Source organism: Astatotilapia calliptera, chromosome 7 (assembly GCF_900246225.1).
Source record: "Astatotilapia calliptera chromosome 7, fAstCal1.2, whole genome shotgun sequence".
Lineage (NCBI taxonomy): Eukaryota > Metazoa > Chordata > Actinopteri > Cichliformes > Cichlidae > Astatotilapia > Astatotilapia calliptera.
Window position 1 is genome coordinate 63,424,086 of NC_039308.1, and position 23,591 is coordinate 63,447,676.

Genomic DNA, 23,591 nt, shown 5'->3' on the forward strand with positions numbered 1-23,591 from the left:
TACTATTTTAACAAACGTAGTTTCCTTTAAGTAAGTAATTCCGATATTTGTTTGTTTTTAAAAAAAATTACATTGATTTTATGTTAGTAGTGCTTAATAGTCCTGCCTCTTGAACCCCAAACAATTCAGGTACCCTCACTGGAGAGGGTAACTGACTTCACTGTGGCAGAGATATAAATCCACGTGGTTTCTAGCTAAAGACTTCTACTTCGTCAAGTTGTACTCTCAGGCCTGAGCTCAGGGCTGAACATAGTTACTATCACAGATGCGACCCAAAGTTTTTGGTACCCCTCCCAAACACAATGAAGCAAAGAAATCTCTTAAAGATGAAACTGAGACCTTGGTTTTGATTTGTGGTGAGATGCATCATTTTAAATATGCTTTACAGTAACAAATTAAAGGAGCTGCGCTCACAATGTGCGTCACAATTTGCCTTTTCCTGACCGAATAAAAGGCTTTATATATTTGAAGGACCCCACTCCACCGTCATTTAAAAGATTTATCAGGCTGACAGCTCAGCCTAGTTACATAAAAGGGAGTTGCTTTGCAAATGTGATACAGTCCCAGTTGAAATTTATTTACCTACATCAACATCGCCCTCTAGTGGGAGAATTGCAAAGAAAACTATTTTGCAACACTGTGAATATCACTGGATATGATTTTAAATATTAACGAGAGGTAGAAGCAGAGGCAGGGTTAAAACATTTTACTGTAGTGCTACAGTAGTCAACAGATATGAATGAAAACAGGCAATCATCATGTTTTCATCACATTGTTCCATATGACAAAAAAAATCTGGCATGTAGAATCCCACAACATGGCAGCAGTGTAGAAAAGAGGATAGTAATGAAAAGAAAAACAAATTAAGCATTCAAAGAGTCGACTTCCTTCTTCTGCTTGTCCGTCATCTCCTGCTGTGCCGATTGGTACTGGTGATGAGGCTCAAATTCAAGGACTAATATACCAGTAAAAAATCAACATCAGACATGGCTTGGTTTAGCGTGGCCATACAGGCGTCCTCGCTCTTGTGTGCTCCATCACACGGACACACACACATACATGCACTCACACAAATACATATACAAAATGACAAACCTACACAAGCCCCGGGAGATCGATTGTCACCCCTGGTCTCTGTCGTCCAAGCTGATTTAGATTAGGAAAATCAAAGTTAATCACACAATAAATACATTCTGAAATCTCTTTTTGAAATAGACGGCCTGACAAATATATACAAACTGATTAAAAGATTAAAAAAAAGAACAACTCATTACTAAGTGTTTACATCTAAAACAGTCACTTGAACATGTTGAAGTCCGAGATGCACACACAAACCCCTTCTATTAGGCCAAAGTATTAGTTATGTTTTCCTCTCTCTCTGTATTTACTCCCTCTGTTTCATCCTCTCCATGCTTCTTCATGTAACTGATTGTACAAACTAGTGTCATGGTCTAGACCAATAGGTGTTGTCCTATCATCCCTTCAGTTACTTCACTACAGGCACACAAATATAAAGACACTCAGTTTGGCTCTCGGCCCTGCCTCGTTCCAATTCTCCTTCCTACAAACAGAAGCAGTGCTGCCTGTAAACAAGTACTCTTTGTCCTTTCGGATTATAAATACTGTTTTGGTAAATGCATGATCAATAGCAGACAAGACGGAGTGCATTTTAGTGTACACCGATACAAAACACACAATTGCACTGTGAGAAGAGTTTCCTTCTTCATTTGCATTTCTTCTGGTTGGTTTTTTTTGTTTTGTTTTGTTTTTTGTTTTTTTCTTATTTTGGCTTCAGCATTAAGGCCCAAAAATCTGGAGTGTTAGGGAAGAAGAAGTCCAAGTGGTGATCTGCCTGTGCCCAAAGGGCCTATTGTAGGTACAGACAACACGTGTACAGGCACACTCACAGATAAACAGTATTGCAGGGGAATATAAAAGACACTAAGGAATGGTGAAACATCCTCTCTGTCATTTGTTCTTACTAAATCATTCTCAGACTATTCTCAGTCATACATTTCTTCCTTTATTTGAAATCTTCTGAACCGTGCTCGTCCTTCAGTCCTCCTCTCCTGTCCAAAGTGCTTGGGTGCCGGTGCTCTTTCAGTCTGGCTACACTAGGGGGTGCCGTTTCTCTCTGCTGATGACTGACAGGCGGTGGCTGTGTTTATTGCTGTAAGGTCCAGGCTCCTTGAAGTGAAAAGAAAGGGACAAAGTTGCCCTCCCAGCACTGATCTGAGGTCCCTGCCCTCCTCTGTTAATTAGAGTTTGTGCTTTTTAGAGGACTCCGATGCCAGATCAGTGCCAGTGGGGAAACTCCTTCCTCGAGGAGCTGGCTCAGGTGAAGACGTAGTTGAGCAGGAGCTGGGAGAGGAGCAGAACGCAGAGGATGAGACACTGACGGCCTGTCAGCGACACGCTGTCGTCTGTTGTCCTCTGACGAGCCATCTGACGACTCAGAGCCACCAGGTTCCTGCAGGAAGAGAAGGATCAGGATCAACAACTGTTTGAACGAATTTCAACAGGAATTCATAAAAACAACATGAATCCCAGCCTACATTTCTCAAGATGTCCCAGGGTGACTGAAGTCGGAAATAATACATATTCATTTAATGATTTTTTTTTCTTAAACATTTGCTTAACTGTGTTTAGTTTCTGAATACTTTAGGAACACCCAAGTCGCTCTAGTCACATCCTGCATATGTTTTAAGGGTCACAAGCCAAAAACTAAATATGATAACAATGAATGAAAATGCAAACACCTACTAAAAACAAGCATAAATGCACTTTTCCAGCATTTAATTCCAATTAAACTATATCACAGACAACTATGCTTACAGCTATTTGTTGTGCCTGAATCATCACTACATCTGTCAGTACATAAACATCTACACGAGTGCTCCAGAGAGGTGTATCACGAAACAAAACTAATGGTTAGCAAGCATAAAATCTCAGTTTCTGTGCCATAAAAGTGGCTCTCTTTTCCTGGCTAAATCACCATGGTAATTTGCATGTACTCATTTAGTGATGGAGAACATGTGGAACTGTTCTTAATACCCGGTTCTAATATGCTGCAGTCTCTTTTATACTGCAGGAATTGCAACTACTAGAGGAAGTTTAGTAAGTTAAAATTAATTTCACTTAAGCTGTAATGTTTAAAGTCGTCGTCGCATTAGAAATAAACACCACCAGTAAAACATAACTCCTACCACTGTGTTCTTTCTTATTTTAAGAATTTCTTGTGTATGTTTGGATTTTACTGTAAAAATCAATATAAAAAAACAGAAAACATAATATTATCATCATAAGCTGATAATGTTTGATTGGAGTAGGTGGAACACATCAGTTCTGTACGTGGGATTCATTAGATAACACTAAGAAGTGAAACTTAAGAATAGTTTATTAAAGCAAATATTAGACTCCATTAACACAAATAGTTACACAGCTGGACTGGGACTAGACTGTTGCCAAGCAACACATTAATGTTTTCCAGAACAGCAGCTTGCTCCCCACACATCACTGCCAGTCAGCTGCGTTGTATCGTGTGCATTTACGTGAACCTTTCAATTAACTGTGCAAACAGTTCTGCAGCGGCTTCGGATGCACGTGTGCTTCTGATGAGTTACAGCTTCATCCGAACATAAATTGTTTCATCACTTCCTGAGCTCCTTGGATGGTCTCCTGTAGCATTCAGCGGTTTTTGTTAACATTTTTTTTTTATCTTATACATCGCTTTTGTGTTTATTTAAGGCAGCTCACCGATTCTTAATCACTGCTATGAGCTCTGTTGCCTTAAGTCTTGCATCACATTGTTTCAGAGAGCACTGGCTCTCAGGCTGTAGTTGATATGAGACATGTGTGTCCGGGTCTCTTTCCCATTCTTTGTAACATGTGTTGTAGCTGGTTTACTCTCGGGAGGATTGGTGGTGGATCGCAGCTGTTGGCCTCCTGGGCTTTTTGACCAGGTGGAATTTTGCTCACATATTTTTTTGAGATGATACCAGGTAGAGGGTGATTTACTTGATTCACAAACATAGTGCTCCCTCTCATTTCCTCTCTTTTTCCCGTGGATGTGTATATGTTGGTTGCTACAGTTTAAACCTGTTACTATCTGAGACAGTCTAATGACATGTTGTGACTAAGCTGTGTTACGTGTAAAGGCAAAGTCAATTACACTGTGCTGTACATTTACTACTCATTTACTACTATGGGGCGACTGTGGCTCATGGGGCGACCGTGGCTCAGGGGGTTGGGAAGCACATCTGTAACCAGAAGGTCGCTGGTTCAATCCCTGGGCTCTCTGTCCTGGTCGTTGTGTCCTTGGGCAAGACACTTTACCCTACCGCCTACTGGTGTTGGCCAGAGGGGCCCGATGGCGCGAAATGGCAGCCTCGCTTCTGTCAGTCTGCCCCAGGGCAGCTGTAGTTACAACTGTAGCTTGCCTCCACCAGTGTGTGAATGTGAGAGTGAATGAATAGTGGCATTGTAAAGCGCTTTGGGTGCCTTGAAAAGCGCTATATAAATCCAATCCATTATTATTATCAAATGACTTCAAAACCAATCTGCTTACATCTTTTTACAGGGCTGTTTTCTCTTAATTATACAACCTCGCAGATGGGGACCAGATATAATTGACATGGGCTTGGCATATGGTGTCCCTTATGCAAAGAGGCTAATGCAGGGGCCCAGGTTCCAGTCTATCCCAGGCTCTTTGCTTTATGTCACTGCCCTGCTCTCTCCCCATTGTCCTATATGCCAGTGGTCCCCAACCTCCAGGCCACGGGATTTGAGGCTCTCTCTGTGAAATTTATGGTTTGTTTCCCTGGGTCTTTTCCCGTGTGTTATGAATAAATCTTCTTTTTTTTGGTACCGGTTTTATTTTGTTATATTTATCTGCGACAACTTAACCTCCTAGGACCTGGAGTCCACATATGTGGACATCACAATTTGGGTTGTTTAGACCAAAATACAAAATTTTGCTCTACAAGGGCCTGATATCCACTTACGAGGACATTATACTGCCACTGTTCTATCAAAATTTTAAATGAATGTCCTCATATGTGGATCTCATTTCTCTCAGAAAGAAAAATCAGTAAAAAAAAAAAAAAAATCTGGTCATTCTTTGTTTTTACATTCATCAGGTCCCAATCAGTCCAAATAGTAGTTGGTTTACTCTCACCTCTGGATATCCTGCTGTGTCTTCTTTATAGATGTGATGGAAGCTTCTAACATGGCAATGTCCTTTATCTCTTTACTGCACCGGGCACACTGATTAGAATAGCCTAGGTACATAACAGACAAGAGACCAATGATAAGACACCAGAAGGTTAGATTTATTTAGCTATTTTATTTTGGGGAGGGGGTCACATACACCTCACCTTCATTGTCCGAGGACTCATGTGTGGGTTCCGGCGTAGTGCTGCTGCTCTCAGTGTTCTGGCTGCAGCTAGACGGCTGACTGCTCGCCTTCCTATGCTTCCCGTTAACCTCAGCCTGAGAGGAGAAGTGCAACAAACTTCAATTCGGAAAATTCCCAGCATACTGCACGCTGACACAACACTGGCTATCTGGATAAACTGCAATGAATATCAAGTGGCTGAAAATAAGGGGCTTATCACGCTTGTCAGTGACATTGCAGCAACAAAGTATGAGTATGAAGAAAGAAGCTCAGAGATCATTCTGATAAAATGTCAGTGAAAGGCTCATCAGTAAATATTTCAGTTTAACCTTCTGTTGACTGGCCCAGCTGTGACTGTAGGAGAGTCCGTTGTGTTGTCTCTGGCTTTTCTCCTGCGTCTGAATCACGCCATCCTTCTCAAACTGAACAAAACAGCGCTCAGGTTCCCACGGTCGCGTGCTGCAAAAATAAACCAGTGGAATTTAAACTTCCTCACATCCTTGTTTGCTTGTCCCCACTTGCTGATACCACAGTGCTTGTAGGTCTTCCTGCAGCCCCCAACCATCGTATTCATTACAAAAGGAGATATGCATGAGCGTGCATGAAAGCATTTGTGAAACAACAACCAAAGGACTATAAATACTATAAATAAACCATAAACTGCAGTACTGCGTCATGTCTGAGATATGGTGAGCTAGATCACAGTGACTCATTTGATTTTTTTCCTGTTGTAAAGTTTATTACAGTAATTAGCAACAACCTGTGACTGACCAATAACCCCTGTACCAGTTTCAGTACTGGTGTCCTGTATTATATACCTCATAATACTCTTACTCTCATTATATATAATATAAATGTTTGTTATCAGCTTTCAGCACCTGACTATTTCAAGTGACATGTATTGTGGCATATCAGTATTTATTCTCACACCATTTCTGACCCCTTCCTTCACAGGTCACCTTTTACTACACTTATAAGCTGAATAAAAAAGGCCCTAGTGTGTGTGTGTGTGTGTGTGTGTGTGTGTGTGTGTGTGTGTGTGTGTGTGTGAGAGAGAGAGAGAGAGAGAGAGAGAGAGAGTGTGCTCATACTCCATGTGCTTGTAGGTCCACTCAGAGGTGACAGAGTGCGGATGGAAAAGCTGTGGAAGCCAGGGTTTGTCTCCTCTCTCTCTGGTGTCTCTCCGCTGAGCTTCCTCCAATACAAACTTCTCCTGGGTGGCACGCACTTGGTCCCTATCCATGATAGCACTGGTCACATGCCGCCACAGTCTGCCAAGAGCATATTACAATCAGATGCAAATGGGGAAAACACACTGGCCAATGAATTGTGTATAATGAGATATAATGACATCCCAGCCACAACCTCGTCTGGATATCTAATAACGTCTGCAGTTAAAGGTTCTGAGCATTGGGTCACTGACACATGTTAAATGGAAGCCACTATTACAGTTATCAGCTATCATGCTAGCACAAATGTTTTGCATTTGTTGACTCAATAACACTCAAATTAACAATTAACACAGATGATCTTTGTGCTTTACCTTTCGGACTCAAATTCTCCCTGCTGGTCTAACTGGACCACTTGTCTCTTGAGGCGACCGCTGCGAATTTCTGGACTTGGGTTCCACAAAATCTCCTGCTGGCCTGAGCGCTTCTCGTGAATAAATACCTCGTTGTCCTGAACAAAAGTTTAGCCCTTTTAACGTTTTTTTTAAAGTTAATTGACCACAACCATCCATAAGACTCTACATAAAAAGACATTGCCCTTATTTTCAATCCAACCTGGAAACTACTGGAAACTATTCCCAAAAGATCCCAAAAAGTCATCTAGAAAACAAAATAACAATACTGAATTTCTTTACTTTTGCTTTTTGATGCTCAAAGCCACTGTGAGAGCAATACAGAGGAGATCCTTTACTTTATGCACCTTCCAGCTGCTCCTAAACCTATGATTATCTATTTTGTACTACAGAGTATTACTAATTACTAATTGCTAAAGAGTGGTGTGTGTGGTAGCAAATGATGCTGAAAGATGTATTCAAGCTCCTTAGACTTCATACGAGATCAAGAGGATTAAGGTTCTTACCCAGTGTCCATCAACAGTGGCCAGTACTTCCTCTCCGACAAAGATCTTTCCATTGATCTGATTTACAGAACCAGAACCTCCAAGAAAAGGCTGAAGTGAACAGAATGAAAATGCAATACCTTTACTAAAACAGCTGACTAGATAAAACAACCAGTTAAACAAATGTTTCATTTCTTTTTTCTGAAAATATACCTTCAGTTTAAACTCCAGCTCTGCTACGCATTTGGTTTTCTCACACTCAATGGTAACTTTCCCTCCCAGCTCTAGTGTCATAGTGCCGTACAGAATCCCTACGAGAGAGAGACAATATTGCAGCATCAGATCAACAAGTTCAGCAGAAGGAAATTCATAAATTATTGGTAGAATTTATCATGTAGGCAACTGCAGTGAGTGCATTCCTGAGAGACAAGATGAAGGAAAGAATTTTAAAAATCCTGAAGCAGACCCAAAATAAAAAACTTAAACCTGCCTTGATTTATATATCTCACCCATCATCCATCTCGAACTCTGACTGTCTGCCATATTAGAGTTCGTGCTCACAGCGAAGCAGAGCTTCATTTGATTTCCAGTACATCAGACATATTGGCCAGAACAGATGGCTGTAATATTTACAGCCCACACAGATTGTGTCAGTTTGGTCAGATTTCATTGTAAACACGGTAGATGAGCTTGTGTTCTAGCCTCCTGTCATGTGTGTGCTGTTGCAATGATTGGTAAATTATATTGTGAGAATGAGGAGCTCAAACAGAATTGGCTACAATCAGCGTGGTACAGCAGAACAAAAATCAGAAGCAACAAAAGGTATTATTTTCAGACAATACAGGTCATTTGTTTGTGAATTCCACTTCTGAAACCCAACTTATTAGATGCCATGCACATTACAGATCCACTAATATCCTCCAGTGCTCACTCATTCACACTATCCCAACTGATCTGTAGACAAAGTTGAGCCTTGAAAAACTGGAGATGATCCCGTATCTGTGCTTACTGCAAAACTATAAATTACTTAACATCTCATATCTTCTTTGATTTAACTGCTTATAATTATAATTTCATCTCCGAGGAAGTGATCCCAGAGAGAAGTAAAGCAAGTGTGTAAGTTTATCTCTGAATGTTTGTAAAGCATTCCCACGTTAAGCTTAACAACCAATATATGGAGCGACTGCCTCTCTCTCCCTCTCCTGTTATTACTTCAATCATGAAACCGATTAATGATCAGCTGATCGGCTTTTCTATCGCGAGTCCGTCTCTCTTCTTTGTTTTTGGCTCACTTTGCACCAGAAAGAGGAAACCAGTGGCTGAACAACAGCAGCATGTTTAAGCTTGATAAGCTGTTGTTAGAATGTATTTAATATTACTTTCTACTCCAGGATCTTTTTCTACGTAGCTGACGCTGGTAACTGTGCAGGGGCGGATCCAGCAAAGTTTAGCCAGGGGGGCCGATAGGGCATTAACAGGGGAAAGGGGACACAAAGACATACTTTTCTTTCTTATTCTCATTTAAAATGTCTAGCTTTTATTAAATAATTATCTGAATCTTACACCCAAAGATGTAATCTTATGTAAAATATATAGAAGTCCATTACTGTATATAGTAACTATTAAGTCTAATATACCCTAGTAAGCTATAGTACTTTTTCCTTTGGGAAGGTACCATCTGTGCAGTCTGCAGTTCTGTTGAAGAAAGATGTTGAATCTATTTAATTATTCTTGAAAAATAATTGATTTCTGTGCATTTTTTTTCACACTGCGTCAAATTAAAGTTGATTATGTCGATTAAGCATCATGAGGCAGAGGGTGGTTCCCTATTTTTTTGCTGGGAGTTTGCAGCCCTATTAGTTAGGTTGCTGAATATTTCTCCTAAGTACTCTTTAAAATACCAGAATAGAAAGTATCAGTATCGAGACACTTACAAATGTGGATTGCACAACACTGGACATTATATTTCTTCATTTCCATTTAATACTTGTACAGCTGCTGTTATTGTATATATATATATTTATATTTCTTCATACATTCTTATATATTTCTATACTGTGTATTTGTGTATTTTGTTGTACGGTTATTTTATTTTCAACTTTAATTTATATATTTTATCTTATTCTTTCCCAGTTAAATTTACCCTTCATTCTAATTGGTTGTTGTACAGTTATTTCATTTTTAACTTTAATTTTTATATTTTATTTTATTCCTTTCTAGTTAAATTTACCCTTTTTAATTTTCATATGTATTTCCTATCTCATTCATAGCCTTTTTTTTCTTTAGGTCACGAGCAGTTGTGTAAGCATTTCACTGCATATCGTACTGTGTATGACTGTGTATGTGACAAATAAAATTTGAATTTGAATTTATTGCTGAACTATGAAATATTTTGGGTGCAGTGTAATTTTTATATACAGGTATAACAGAAAAGCTTTAGTGTTGTTGTTTATTTAAACTTGAGTATGAACTTATACAAAATGCAGCAAGGTATTAAAAAAAACAGTTTTATTGATTAAAAACACTATATGGGATTCATATCGGTATCGGCAGATATCCAAATTTATGATATCGGTATCGGACATAAAAAAGTGGTATCGTGCCATCTCTACCCTTTACCACCGCATAGAATTTTTGGCACTGAAAACATATTACTTATTTCCAAAGAGATGTTGCAGTATTAAGAAGATTATGGAAAGATACTGCTAATACTAACATAGCAACAAGGACATGGAACGATTAGTGGAGTAGAAAGTAATGCATATTTATTACCTTTGCAGTGAGCATAGGGCATGGTGATGACATACTCCTCATCCCTGCTCAAGAATAGCAGCCGGGCTTTGCCATCTAGAATAGCTGAAAGAGAGTTACCTACAAAAGCAGGAAAACAGAGAAATATGTGGTTAACAATGCTTCTCATAGACTGGGCCAGATCATGACGGTGTCCTTGCATGCCTTTTTATAACCGTACACATGTACTGAATCCGTACCGATCATCTGGCTGAGACAAATGAATTAGATCGTGAAATACTGACTGTACCATAGAATTTGGACTTGGCCAGGATGCTTCCACTAATAGAAAATCCATCCTTCCTATTGCAGACATAAAAGGCAGAGATGGGTGGATGGTGCGACACCTGGCAGAGGACAGAGAGAGAAAACGAAATCTGAGCAGCAGAGCGAGGCAAAAACTGTCAGATACTCTCTGGCCAATGTTCCCTCTAAGCTGCGTGTGCGCGCAATTGCGCACTGCTGGCACGGCCTCTGCACACAGAAAATCTGCGTTGCGCACAAAAAAAAAAAAATCTAACCTGAATTGAAATTAAAATGAAAACTTTAACAATTCTGTTTTGCAGTGTTAGTCAGTAAGTGACAGTTGTTAGTTGTTTAGGAAAGGGGAAGTTTTAGGAGTGTTTTGAGATGTGAGAGATTTGCGTCATTTAGCGCAAATCTTGTGTAGTTAGTGCGTAGTGTAGTCAATAGTTTTGTTGTGTGTGTCAGAACAATGAGGCGACTGCTGAATGTTACAGGTGTTACAGGAGTGATACATCTCCTGTTGTCAGGCCTGCAGGTATCAGACTGTTGTTCTTCTTTATCTCATAGTGACAGAAATTATTTTTTGGAGTGGCACAAATAATTTGTGTGGCATCAAATTTGATGCAGAACACCTGATTGTTCTGTAAATAGTTTGAAATGTTTGTTTAAAAAACACCTTGGCTGCATTTTTAGGTAAACAGCTGCAAAAAACTTTGTTGTTTGCATAACTCAGTTACTTTTTTGAAGAAGTAACTATATAATTAATTGCCCAACATTGGTCATTATATACTGTATTTTGCAGACAGAGTTACAGGACTCTCTCCCAGACCTCAGACTCATAATACAAGTCAGAGCTTTATTTAAAAAAAAAGAAAAAAGAAAGTTGTGTTTTCAAAATTGGAGTTCAAGTTATTTTTACTTCCAATAGTGTTAACATACTACACAGGTCATGAATAAGATTTTTTTAAATTTTCATTGCAAGTGGGCTAAAGCAGTTAATTAAAAGTAGCCTAACATAAATGTAAATGCTGTAATGTGATTATTTTAATAAACCATGTAACTTGGATGGATTCGATGCTGGCGTAACCACAGTGCACACGTCTGCTGTCGCTCACAGTGGTCCAAGGGACCGCTCAGGGAGTTTGTTCGCTCAGACACATGAAAAATTAGAGGGAACATTGCCTCTGGCACTTATTAATTTTACACTTGCTGCATAGGTGTTTGCTCAGTGTGTTTGTCGAAACAGTGTTTGTGCAAGATATTTCACACGAGACAAGAGTCATGTCCAGTTCTGGTTCGCCACTTATCTACGAGTCTGATTTAACCTGTTCAGCTATGTAGAAAGTGCAGCTGTTGGTCTCTGGATGGAGCCAGCAGCAGCGAAATGTCTCCCCCAGGATTGGATTGTAAGGTTTTTTCAGACCCTGTAAATGCAGACACACAGAGAAATGTTAGTGTCACTTTAAGCATCATCCAAAACAAAGAAGATTTATTTCCCAGATTAAACATCAAGCTACTTTAATTTTTTGTTATGCTACTATTGAGCACAATTCTTAAGTAATAACTTGATTCTGTCCTGTTTCACGTAATAAGCAATATTATGGAGTGCAGCACCACTTATCCAGAGAGCTACAACAGACAGTTCTATAGATGTTATGCAATTACTCCAGCAGCAGAGCAAAGTTTTTGTTTGGTAGCCTTATGATGAGAGCTTCTCAAGAATTTATCAGTCTACAGTTTCACAAAAGTAGTCAGCTGAAAATGTGCTGAGCAATGCCAGATTAATCGACACACATTATCTGCTGGCTCAGATTCCCAGAAGCTCTGCTGCCACAGAGGAAATAAATTTCTAACCAGTGGGAAGTGCGTCCTGACATTTTTACAGCACAAATGGACCCTGAACAGAGACATTTGTCAAGCAGCCAAAAACTGCTAACACTTAGAAAATCTTCCAGTGGTACTGGTAAAGCCACATGATAGAGGTTGATGGGTTGTGCAAATCTATAACTGACTGATGAGTGTCCATTCAGACTTTAAAAATTTAGGAAACACTAAATAGTTGAAGCTTTAAGTTTTTAGTGATTCTGCTCTGATTCATGGTGAAATGTTATTTAAAAGATCACCGGCTTGTAGTATACAACATACTGCATTTTATTTAATAGTAGTGATGCACTGAAAAGCTTTCACATTACTTCTAAAAACAGATGTCACTGTAGTCTCTAACAGGCACTGAATGGATGTGCATCTTGTAATTAGGTTTGTCATACAGTACAGCTAATGTGATAACAGAACTATATAAGCTTGACTGGAGTGAACGTAGCTTACCTTGGGCTTCTTGTAAAAACCTGATAAGTACCACCTCAGCACCTGCTTGATCCGACCATATGCACTCTCTTCCAGTGAGGCTCTGTAGTGAAGAAACAAAAATAAAAAAATAAAAAAGACATGCATACAATCTATAAATGCGGAAAAAAGAATCACCTGATTTCAAAAGACTATATTTTTTGTAAGTAATGGAAACAGAAGAGTGCAGTAAATTTTAAAATACATGGCTAAATATAAAGCAAACACACCACTTTGCATTATGTGTACAATGGGTATTATAATAAAGCACCACAAAACTTGGTGTTCAATGTGTCTTCCTCTAGATTCAAGGCACGTGTCTGTACTATAGTCAAACTCAGCCCATATTTTGCAAGCATGTCTGGAATGACTGCAGCCACTGCGGCTGTTATGCTACCTACCTGCATGAAACTCATGCTTGTTCTAACAGTATGTGTTTTGATCATTATAGTTGAACAGCTGCAGTTTTAAAGCACTTTGAAATCAGGTGATTCTTTGTGATACACCCTGTATGTTCTTAAGTGAAATCACTAAGATTTACTGACTGTGAGAGCAGATCTGCATGATAGTAGTAGTCAGACAGCTTGTCCAGGAAGGAGCGCGGCTCCAGGATAAAGGTTGGAAGCACCACCTTAGACAGGTCCATGCCTGGCCGCAGCTGCTTCAGCAAGCTCCAGATCAGGCCCTTGTTCTCCTCTGATACAGTCTCCACCTGGGATGCCTCGCCAGCCTAAAGGAACATGCACAGAGGGCAGGTAGTTGTGCGTAAGTAAGATTAGAAAAGTAATCAGGATGGCGAACAGAACTGCAAGGCAAACATAACAATCAGCCTCACCTCAGCCATCTCCTCTGTGCTCTGCTCTACATAGGCTGTGGCCTGTGGCCCGGGGGACAGCTCATCTGACTGGTCCACATCGCTCTCCTCCGTCAGTCTTCCACCGTTCTCATTGGCTGCAGCGTCCCAGTCGTCATGAGCTTCGCGCTCCGATTTATCTGAAAAGCCGTCATGCTCCATGTGGTGATTTCCCAGCAGCACTGTGTCATTCAACCTAGTGAACAGATAAGCAAACAGGTTACAACTACATTAATAATAATGATAAGCAGCCATTTTATCGCTGCTGTATGCCGGCTCTTGAATAGCCCTTGCAGAGGAGAAATCTGATAGCTTCTCACTGGCTTGATCTTTCAACTTGTGCATTATGATGCATAAGATCAAGTGACTTTTCAAAAGTCACTTGAGCCAAAGTTTTTATGACTGCCTTGCTAGTGGAGAAGTCTCTAAAGAACAAGAAATTACCTACCAAGAACATTACAGCTCTAAATGGCTTTTAACTGATGTCCTCTTGTATCCTCCTCACAGTTATGATGAGTATGTCTGCTACTTTAGAGACTATGGATGTTAATAACTTTGTTGACCTCAAGGGTTGACAGGACATCCAGATTACAAATCCTCACGTCCACATATCCCACCCCTTAAACATTAGGTTTGAATTTACGTGGCTACAATAAAGATGCACAAACAAGTTAATATATAAACATGCAAGTATTGTATATACAGACAATACTCAACTACCTGTAGGCTCTGTGCTTCAGCACATTCATTTTAAAACAACAATGGATATTACAGTAAAGCACCACTGTAAATGAAACACGTGCATTTTAACAGCGTGCACAAATTTTAAGGGCCCAAAAGTAATTGGACAATCGCCTACTAAGTATTTGTCAGCACACAATGTAAAACGATGAGTTTTTAGACTCACTGGGGTTTTGCCAACAAGATCATTTACAAACATGTAAATCAGCAGCACTCAGTCCTATGGCACACCTGCGCTGACTTTTTTATTGCCGTCAGCAGCAACAGCATGAGGAATTAGGTATACAGCAGATTTGTGTGTGCTCGGATTCACATGGAAAAACAGAAAAACAAACAAACAAAAAAATCCACATTATACAGCATTTTATTATCCACGTGATGATGCATAATATCTGCCTCACTCTCAATTAACTGCTCCATTTCACTAACTGAGAACCAGATACAAGCAAAAATCCCACATCAAGAAAGACAGATTCTGCTGGTGACTAAGACTGAAGATTTCACACCATTACCGACTACATAATTCCCCCCAAGATAACTAATTTGAGTGGTTTTTAAGGGTTAAGGATTACATTTTCCCAACAGTTAAATTCAGTCACAGAACTTGTACATGTACAGAACAAAAACAACATACAACTATCCAAACACATATGGTCTGTGCAGCAAATGCTTACACTAACCCAAAAATTAACTCGAGAAAATAATCATCTTAAACTTCATGCTGTGCCGAGTTAGTGTTTTCAAGCTGTGTGATTTTGCAATCGGCAATAAAAAGGCCCAGACCTCAGACCTGCTATCACTTAATCAGAAAAAAGGGAACAAAACATGGAAAACGAAAAAGAAGAAAGTCATACATCAGCTTGTGAACTGTCAAAGAAGGAACGAGGAAGAAGTGAGAGTGAGGGGCGGGAGGGAGAGATTTATGAGGTTGGTAGCTAAAAAGGAACAGCCTACAGCCATTTTACAATTCAGACAGTGGAAGTCTGTGGAGTGAGACTGCAGAGTCCTACATCATGCAAAATCAATGCCAGCAATTTCCAAAGCTTTGTTTCCTAACAAACATGAGCAACCGTTGGGACAGTGGAAAATAACTGCATTGTGCTGCAAGCTTCCACAAGAACATACAGTATTAGGATTGTGGTCACAGCATACAGGGAAATAGCCTGTCCAACAACAAAGATAGTTACAGGTTCAAAATGCCCCAGGGTTTGCCAAACCTGAACAGTCACATTCCAGCTAACGTTAATGTTACTTATTAATCCAAACACACCCAAAGGTAAATAAGCTTTCCTTACCTCAAAGTCTTAAAACATACAGACAAACTCTTCCTCAAGGATCAAAACACCACCAGTAAATCCAATCACAGATGCAGCCTGTCCTTGTCTCTTCTCCTGTGTGCGTGTGTGAATGTTTTCACTCTACTCCCTAAAAGAAAAAAAGGTGACGCTCTGTTTCTTCGACTCTGGCAAACCTGCTTCCTGAATGCGTGTGCATACGTGTGTCTGTGTGCATGCCTGCAATGGCTGTGCTGCTACCGTCTCTGTCTGGGTGGTGTATGGCTCATATTGTGCTCCATCTTCCTGCTCCTCTGTCAGTCATGTGACTGGTTGGGCTTTTGTGATTGGATGGGAGAGGAATTGGAGAGGAGGTAATGCTGGGATGGATGTCCGGAGGGAGGAGGTAAGAGAAAGGGGAGGTGTGAGGGGGAGTGAGGCTTCTAATGTTGGATGTAAACCATACACAAAAAGATCAGAATGAGGGCTACATAACCAATTAAACACACTTGGACCACATAGTTATACTGCAAATAGGATTTCAGTGGCAAACAGGGCACCTTATGATTTCAGCTATTGATTAACTTCATACAAAAGCCCCAACTCTGCTTTGTTTCACAGCAAATACTCAAAGTTGTATACTGATTACGCTCTATTGTGTGTAAGCTGTGAAATTAAGCCTATCAAGTCCAATGACTGTTTTTCATAGACATTGATCAAGTCTCAGAATGCCTAATAATCATAGTTACTCTGACAACATAAATGGGAAATGGAAGGCATTTCCCACAATCCTCATTGTGGGAAATTGTGGGGGCGATCGTGGCTCAAGAGTTAGCAGTTCGTCTTGTAATCAAATCAAATCAAATCACTTTTATTGTCACATCACATGTGCAGGTACACTGGTACAGTACATGTGAGTGAAATTCTTGTGTGCGAGCTTCACAAGCAACAGAGTTGTGCAAAAATACAATAACGTAAAACAAGCAAAATATAAGATTGGCTAAATCTGAGACTAATAAATATATGTACAATATATAATAGTATATGCATTACTGGATGTGTATACTAAATATGTTTTTCTGCGCGTGTGTGTGTGTGTGTGTACGTATTTTACAAATTAAATAGAGTAAACAATAAAATAAAATATATAAAAAATATACAGAGTTGGTTGAGACATGTGCAAAAGAGTGGCATTAATTGGAAGGTTACCGGTTCGAGCCCCGACTCAGACAGTCTCGGTCGTTGTGTCCTTGGGCAAGATACTTCACCCGCTGCCTACTGGTGGTGGTCAGAGGGACTAAGTAAAGCGCTATACAAATACAGGTCATTTACCATTTGTATCCTTCCCTTTTCCCCATTATACCCAGATCTCATCAAAATGCATTTTTTTAGCCACTTTCACAAGGTCAGACTGTATCCACTCACTCGAGCAAAATGCCAAAACTTTGCAGAATCCAATTTTCCAGCTTTATAAAGGCTGATAACACATGAGTCACAAAGAAGGGCACAATCAGGACATGCTCAACAGACTCTGACATGTCACAACAGAAAACGCAAGGGTGGACTAACGATGGCTGCATGCCATCATATCCTGCTATTGTGCATGCTGGTAATGAGCCAGAATTATCGTTATTAGTTGTGCCCACACTTTTCCTATAGCACAATGCACTGCTTACTAAGAAAAATCTACATTAAATGCAGAGACTGCCACCAACAAAAATACATTTTTATTTTTTAAAATATAGTTTACACAACAGTTGAAGTCTATTTAATTTTTTCATTTTTTGGTTCTGGAAACTGCTTGGTTATGATTCAATGATGATTTAAAAATAAACTGTCCCAAACATTGTGAAGTTATCCAACGTTGGATTCAGCAATAATGTCTCCAGAGAATCCATGTTTCTTCATCCACTGTTCTGAGCTGACCACCAGAAAGCACAGAGGCTGTATGTGACACAGCATGGAAAAAGCCAGCCAAAGAGAGTAATGGTAAACGGCCTGTATTTGTATAGCGCTTTTACTAGTCCTCCCTAGGAACCCCAAAGCGCTTTACACACCCAGTCATCCACCCATTCACACACTGGTGGAGGCAAGCTACAGTTGTAGCCACAGCTGCCCTGGGGCAGACTGACAGAAGCGAGGCTGCCATATCGCGCCATCGGCCCTTCTGGCCAACACCAGTAGGCGGTAGGTGAAGTGTCTTGCCCAAGGACACAACGACCGAGACTGTCCGAGCCGAGGCTCGAACCGGCAACCTTCCGATTACAAGGCGAACTCCCAACTCTTGAGCCACGATCGCCCCTTGGGAGACCACAAATCCCAGTTGTGGTCAAAAACAGCCAAGCAATGACACATCAACCAGCATTTTATCATCCATGTGATGATGCATAATATCTGCCTCACTCTGCCTCAGTCCAATATTTCCAGTCTCTTCACTGCCTGCAAGTAGCTCTGAAAACCATGTCTGAAAAATGCAGCTCATTAAACAGTTTGATTCAAAAACTAAACACTAAACTAAACAGAGCACTATTTTGCCCCAGGTCCTAGTCCAGCAAAACTCTTATCTGTAAGGTGAGATCCTGCCCTCAGTTCAGCCAAGCATACCCAGGGGTATTTGTTATAATGTTGTGTGAATTGTGATGAATCTATGGTTTCTTATAAGCCTAGCAGAGTTTTTAAATAAGGTTGATTACATACAAGTGCACTAAAAGTGACTTTTTTCCCTAGTTGCATTACAAAACTACGATAATTTAAAGAACAGACAGTTTGAAATCTCCTAGTTAAAAATGTATAGAGAATAAATAAAATAAATAAATAAAATCTGGATTTGACGTTCTTGGGCTTTAGCTGTTTTATCACATAAGTGAGAGTACCATGGGAATTTCTGACAGTGATATGAAAAACAAAATGGGGCAAATGGTCAACAATCAGAATCAGGATCAGAATACTTTATTAATGCCTAAGGAAATTATGCAAAGCGTGAATACAGGAATCATCGGTGATCCAATAACAACAAATTATAAAAGAAAGACTGAAATCAGTCATATGTCCGTGGATCTAGCTGTGTGAGTTTATGACTTACTGCAGCAGCTCTGTATCAGTGAGTGCCGTGGACTGCAGCAGGTTCAGTATATGGGAGGACTCTGAAGTCGTGCTGATATCTCCTTCTTTCCCAGCTTTGGCCGTCAGCTTGTAGAGGCTGGAGCAGCTCAGAGCCAGCTCCAGGGCATCCATCCAACACCGACCTGGAGAGCAGATTTTTTTTTTTTTTAAGGGGAAGAAGGGTTGATCAGTTTGGTTGCATATATATAGTTTCATCAAACATGCAAGAAGCTGCACCTTCAGATGCCTCACCATCAGACTCAGATGCAGCTCTGAAGATCAGGTAGTTACTGGGTAGAGGCTGCGTGATGGAGCCAACGTTCTCTCCTTTGGGACCCTGAGGATATGGATCAAATACTGACTCATGCTTCATGTTGTGTATTCATGTTGCACCAATTGAAACAAATGGCTCTCCCAAGGGCCATGAGAATTATGCAGCACTAAACGAGATAATTATCATTTAGAAATAACATTTACGGTGAGGAAAATAGAAGACAGCCAGTTTCTTTTTAATACAACCACTAGGTGTCACCCAAGACAGATTTTTTTCCCCACACAAAGTAAAATCAAATAAAATTATTACTACACAAACAAAAATAAAATCAGATTTAACTGTCTAAATACACAAAATATTAAATTGTCCTAATGCTGAGTGAACTTGTCAATTAAAATCTAACTGTTTTTGATTACATAATTTTAATTGGACAGAATAAACCTACAAATATGTCTGACCTTGACAGCCCAGATTGATTTATCCAGTGGGTGGTACAGCTTGAAGCAAAAGCCGTCCTTCTTGGAGGGTCTCTCGATCAGCTTGCATGCACTGAGCAGGATGGTACCCACCCAGTGATCTGTTTTGGGGGTCTTATAGATCAGAAGAACCCCAGGCTTCAAGGCACACCACAATCTGGTCCAACTTTTTAAAGAGCCACGGATCTAAAGAAGCATAAGGGATGAGAGTGGAAGCAATTTAGAGTAACTAAATAAAGTAAAGAAAATGAAATATGTTAATTCACAACTGCAGCATATTAAATATTAAGAGCATTGAAAAGTAAGAGGGAAACTGGGAAGTCAATATGTAATGACATCAGTTTAACATCAAGGTTATTATTATCCTGGCTGTTACTGCAATAGTGTCACACCTTTAACCAGTTGGACATGATGATGACGCTGGGGTCCTTAAGTGCAGTGGACAGTTCTTTAGCTGCTCGCTTCTTCTCTTGCCTATAATTCTGCTTTTGGACCTTTAGAACATTATAAAAACAAAAGCAAACAATAATGAAAGATCAGAACTGAACAAAGGACTGATATCAAAGTTTTAACACTAGGTGGAAGCAGAGTCAAACTAACTCTAGCATTCAACATTCAAAGACTTAACATCAAAGGTAAACATTTAAATATTTGAATACTGCAATGTTTAAAATGAGCATGCACATGAGTCAACACAGCTGCTGACCATCTCAAGCAAGGATGTGACCTCTACCTTGAGCGACTCCTTCCGGGCCAGCTTCTCGGTGGGGGAGGGGCAGTCCTTCTCAACACCATTAAACATCCTGGACTCAGACTGGAGGCGGGAGTTAAGACAGAAAGGAAAGACAGAGTTAAATGATGGACAAATAATCCTGTTGGGAGGGATTTTAGTTTAAATAAATCTGTGGTTAATAAAAGTTTAAATAACCTTATTTGTTTTAGTTGGGAACGGCCCAATATTTTACTGTTTTCAAAGGTTTGTAAAGAGGGGTGGGTGGCCCTTTCAGTCAGCAAGGAAACTTGGCAGGCAGTCATTTGTGGCGCTTTGACCACACACCCACTAACTTCCTTGGTTAAACAACAAGGGGTGAACTGAAGTAAACAGACATTAGAATCACAGTGGTAAGTAATTTGCAATTTCACTGTGATGTGCAGTTACTTAACCACTTGTTCTATATGCACTAACCCAATATTATCATCGAGCCCACACAGGCATTCTGTAACATCCAAAGAGAAAGCCATGTGAATTATTGCACATATAAATAGGCAATCTTGCAAGACGAGGCAAAGCGACATGAGGAGAGGAGACGAGACAGGACTATTACCCACTGCCACTGGAAATGTTTATTTACCACTCCTAATTCATATTTATAAGGGCGGAGACAGATAGGATAGTTAGCACTAATACAACATAAACAGCACCGGGGCAAAATAGGTCTGGGAGTCAAATACATGGCTTGTGGTCCTAAGGACACAGTTCCCACCACTGGCCTGAGATTTCAAATCCCACAGTTTTATATTTATTCTTGTTGTGTTGGTGCTGTTTAAACACAATGTAAAATTTTCCCTTCCTTCTATATTTTTTAGTGACCCATTTGTTAACCACCCCCTGAAAATAAGCCTAAACAGCTGCTGGATTTCCCTATGATAAAATTCTCACAGATGTCTCATTCTGCTACCACTATGAGCAATCAGAGAGAACTAGTCATCACAAAAGGCAACAGTGTGCTCTCACCCAATGAGACATTAATAGTCAACTGTTGAGGACCTGCCCAATCAGGAACTGAGTTCTTACCTTGCTGCCTGGTGATAAGACAGGACTAAGTTCATTACTCAGCATGGAGAGACCGTTCCTGTCTGTCTCACTGCCTGGTGGGAACCCACAATACACAGTCACATATAAATGAAAAAAACTTGCTGACAAACAATTAAAGCATGGCAGTGCACAAAGCAGTTAAGAAAGAGCAGCTGAGGTTTGCTGATTAATATGGCATAAGTATGTTTCACCACAGTGCGCCATACTTTCCCAGACACTGGAATCCACTATTTCACAAAATATCACGTTTTGTCACTTGTGACATCTTGACCTTGTACCTGGGCTGAGGTTGTAGAAGTCGTTGTCTCCTCCATAAGAGAGGTTCCTGGTGAGGGTGCGGGGATCAATTTTGGGCGGGGAGGTAGCACTGGGGCACAGCGAATACCTCCGATGAAACAAATTCTCCTCCTTCATCCTGGCGGCCTGCTTCTCCTCTGCAGGGGAGAGACGCATAAAAGAAAAAATGGAGACAAGGTAGATGTAAAAAGGATGGAAGAAAAAGATAAAGAAAGAAATCTGTAGCTAGAACAAAAGGGAACTTTCAAGTTCTGAGCCTGCATGCATTAGTTCAACCAATATTTTCATTTACCAATAGTGAAATATCCTGTCTTTACAGATCCCTCTCTTTTGAATCTGATCTTCAACCCGTTTCACTGACTCTCAAACTCCATATTTATTCACTTCTTCTCTCCGTCTATGTCAATCCATAAGAGCCCCCACCCTTTCACTTGTCTCCTACACTAACAAAGACCTACTGTACGAGGACATGTAAGCCTGTTCACATAATGGCACTGTGCATGGCAGTGACAAGCAGTTCACACTGTGTATTGTCAGAGTAAATGACAGATGGAAGCCTCAAGAAAGTTCAGTTAGTCTGACCACAGACATCTACTGTGTCCAGCCACACAAACGCTATTCTTATTTTCCCCATTTCAAAAACACAGCTTCATCAGTCCTTCCCTAGATATCCACAAAGAATTATCTTCTAAACAGTTGCACATTTCCACCCACAAAAAGGGACAAATGCAGCAACTGCACATGTGTACAGGATCAAGCTTTAGCTCTGTAGCTTCAAGTCGTTGTTGTGCTGTTGTTAATTTATAGCAGTGGATGAGTCATACTTACAGACCACCAAGCCCACATAAAGAAAAAAAAAAAAAGCACACACACACACACACACACACACACACACACACACACACACACACACACACACACACACACACACACACACACACACACACGAATCTATACGGGTGTACACATGCTGTATGCATGCCCTGTTTTCGCCACCACTGAGCTCAGAAACGATTGACAAGTTGCAAACTATTCTTAGCACGTTATTAACGGCTGCTGAGGGTCACAGCAGTTTCCAGAAAGATCGTTTTACTCAACCAAATAGATGTCGAGCTGATCGTAGCAAATCAGAGCGGACTGTAAAACAGGCAGAGCGGAACCACCTGGGTCTGTCTGAGCAGCTACACTCTGTCCCACTCAGATCAATATAAACCCATTCATTTTCTCTCAGTATGCAAACACATACAGTAGACTCCCCACCTACATAGCGGTCTCGCCTACAAGCCTCCAATTACAACACTGAAGAACAACAGATTATATAAAATTCATTCAAAGAATGTTTTCACAGACTGATTCATCTTTAACTCTCCCACGTTATTCCACTGTGATTAGACACATGCAGGTGCAGCAGGAGAAAATGTACATATAGGTATTACAGACTCCACCGATTCACCTGAATCTATAGAAATGAGTAAAACTGGAAATTAGATTAAGTGCTGGAGAACTACTTGAGGACCTCCCGCTACAAGTGCATTCTCGCACATATTAAAAATACAAAAGCATTCACATCCGCGTGCTCGTCAAACCACTCCCTACTTCCCTCTATTGCCTATTCTGCACCACTGACTCATTCCTTCTACCTCTTGACTCCCTGCTGCTTTCTAATCATTCAATCTCTTCTACTCACTTTTTCCCCCACCTTTGCATCATCGCTCTTTCAAAAAAAGCAGGTATGAATGAGCAAGACATGACACAGAAGAAGATCAATTCAACAAGAAGCTTTTTTTGTCCTTGTGGGTCAGAGCTATAAATAGCTAATGTTTTGCTGCAGTGCATGCGTGCATATGTAGTACACCGCTGAACCCTGAGTGGGGTGCAGACTGCATGGAAAAGAGCTTGAAGCTTGAGCATTACACA

General features: G+C 40.3%; 1 protein-coding gene across 4 annotated transcripts in view; it reads right to left on the bottom strand.

Moving 5' to 3' along the window:
- Positions 1–691: 691 nt before the first annotated feature.
- Positions 692–23,591, bottom strand: part of osbpl5 (oxysterol binding protein-like 5) — a 46,932-nt gene continuing 24,032 nt past the window's right edge. Inside the window, exons 1-22 of one of the 4 annotated variants that reach the window (XM_026176485.1) lie at positions 21,967–22,206; positions 21,656–21,811; positions 21,357–21,430; positions 20,295–20,375; positions 19,954–20,055; positions 19,544–19,747; positions 19,064–19,148; positions 18,792–18,954; positions 13,677–13,890; positions 13,387–13,571; positions 12,824–12,905; positions 11,824–11,922; positions 10,503–10,599; positions 10,235–10,333; positions 7,676–7,773; positions 7,484–7,573; positions 6,939–7,075; positions 6,487–6,666; positions 5,725–5,854; positions 5,376–5,490; positions 5,177–5,279; positions 692–2,470 (exon numbers count right to left, since the gene is read on the bottom strand). In XM_026176485.1, the coding sequence (XP_026032270.1) occupies positions 2,335–2,470; positions 5,177–5,279; positions 5,376–5,490; positions 5,725–5,854; positions 6,487–6,666; positions 6,939–7,075; positions 7,484–7,573; positions 7,676–7,773; positions 10,235–10,333; positions 10,503–10,599; positions 11,824–11,922; positions 12,824–12,905; positions 13,387–13,571; positions 13,677–13,890; positions 18,792–18,954; positions 19,064–19,148; positions 19,544–19,747; positions 19,954–20,055; positions 20,295–20,375; positions 21,357–21,430; positions 21,656–21,791 (2,610 nt within the window). In that variant the 5' untranslated portion in view covers positions 21,792–21,811; positions 21,967–22,206 and the 3' untranslated portion in view covers positions 692–2,334. The other 3 variants (XM_026176484.1, XM_026176486.1, XM_026176487.1) reach the window with 3 other exon arrangements.